Source organism: Hippocampus comes, unplaced genomic scaffold (assembly GCF_001891065.2).
Source record: "Hippocampus comes isolate QL1 unplaced genomic scaffold, H_comes_QL1_v1.1 scaffold179, whole genome shotgun sequence".
In the NCBI taxonomy this organism is placed as follows: Eukaryota; Metazoa; Chordata; class Actinopteri; order Syngnathiformes; family Syngnathidae; genus Hippocampus; species Hippocampus comes.
Genome location: NW_017804805.1, coordinates 49,382 through 51,219, shown reverse-complemented (window position 1 = coordinate 51,219; position 1,838 = coordinate 49,382). Strand labels below are relative to the sequence as shown.

At 38.5% G+C, this 1,838-nt stretch overlaps 1 protein-coding gene across 2 annotated transcripts in view; it reads left to right on the top strand.

The window, feature by feature from the left end:
* Nucleotides 1-1,838, top strand: part of LOC109531989 (syntaxin-binding protein 1-like) — a 29,118-nt gene that overhangs the window by 16,519 nt on the left and 10,761 nt on the right. For both annotated transcript variants that reach the window (XM_019896660.1, XM_019896574.1), the window contains exons 8-9: nucleotides 375-459; nucleotides 962-1,092. In XM_019896660.1, coding sequence (XP_019752219.1) covers nucleotides 375-459; nucleotides 962-1,092 — 216 coding nt within the window. The remainder of the gene's footprint in view (nucleotides 1-374; nucleotides 460-961; nucleotides 1,093-1,838) is intronic.

Sequence of the window (1,838 nt, the reverse complement as noted above, 5' to 3'; positions counted from 1 at the left end):
CTGCCTTTACAGCAGCTCCTATATTTTGTTGTTCTACTTCTTCCTTTCATAACTTTGCTGCTGTGAATTGGGAATTTCTCCATTGCGAGACTAATAAAGGTTTTCTTATCTTATCTTATTATTTTGTTGTATTATTTCCACCACACCTTAAATGCCGGTTCCTGAAAATATTGTCTGACATAAACCGGTCCGTGGGGCAAAAAAGGTTGGGGGCCCCTGCATTATAGCACCGAATGGCAATAACTGTTTAGCTTTTTTATTTTCTTTGTGTGTTTTTGGGGCGGGGGGGGGGGGTCAGGATTACAACAGTTTGGGAAAAAAAAACAACCCACCTCTCTCAAAATTGTACTGTATTTGTTTTTTGTGTTATTCAGAGAGTACAAAGACTGCGCTGTTCTGGCCCAAATGCTACAGGACAAGTTGGATGGCTACAAGGCTGATGACCCCAGCATGGGGGAGGTGGGCGATAGATAGTAGATGAACAAAAAAAAAAAAGGCAATAGGTAGCCATTCATTTACAGCACCCATACATACTAACTGTAGGAACAGTTGTAAGTTGACAACATTTTAGGTTGATCTGCTACACTGTGGACAATGTGTGCAGCAATTAATTCTTCTGTGCATGATGCATGATGTTTGGAAAAGACTAGGCTGGTCTAAGGTTCTTAGAGACTAGTCTGTTGTGAATCCAAATCATTCGTTCACTTCTTCAAAAAAAAAAGAATATTGTGGTGAATTGGTGAATACAATGTCTTTATGTCTGGCAATTGTGCCGAGAGTCCATATTATGTATTACATTCTGTACACATATATATTTAGTATATTCACAGGATTTTGAAGTGCAGACATGGTTCTGCAAAATTATTGGTGATCACATTGTTTTGATGATTTTACTCTGCTAATGAAGGAAAATCTCCATATAATGTGTATAGTCTTTTGTTTCCGTACTGGATTCCTCCAGGGACCAGATAAGTGCCGGAGTCAACTAATCATCCTGGACCGAGGATTTGATCCTGTGTCACCTCTTCTACATGAGCTCACTCTTCAGGCAATGGCCTACGACCTGTTAGGCATTGAGAATGATGTCTACAGGTATATATAGCCACACACGCATCCATGACCACATACATGTACACATAATATTCAGATCCAAGAATTCAGGTCCTCCAAAGCAGGGTTGTCAAACTCGTTTTTGTCGCGGGCCACATTCTCGTAACGGTTTCCCTCGTAGGCAGTGGCGGGCCGTGCATTTCAACCTTAGGCCTTCAGTGTCGTCACATACATGAACACAATACTGTATAGGCTCGTCAAGCAGCACTTAATTTCAGGAGCATTTAAAACCATCAAGTATGCATTCACAATTAAGAGCAGGAAACTAAATTTACAGATAGTCAAAAATAAAAAAATGATTTAAAAATACGAAATAAAATGCCACCCAAATTACGCTGTGTGATCTTAAACAAGTCTGTCCAATAAATTGCGCAATGTTGCAGTTTCATATAAGACACCAACCAAACAATAACAAAACAAACTATTCTTTGAAAATAAACAGATCATTTGCATTTTGAAAATCGGCGATACAACAGCAAATAACTGACATAACTGACTAACTAATAACTGACTAACAGCTGAGATTGAACGAACTTTCGTGCACGAAGGTGACTACAATGCGCCATTATAAATTGCAGGTGAGCAGATTTATTTGATACACGTTTGTCATTTTATTTCGTTACCATGAATTTAATACTAACGAAATAAAATGACAAGAAGAAACGTAAAATAAAATTCCTTGACTCACCAATGTACTTCTCCACAGCGTCTGCTTATTTGAAAATAAA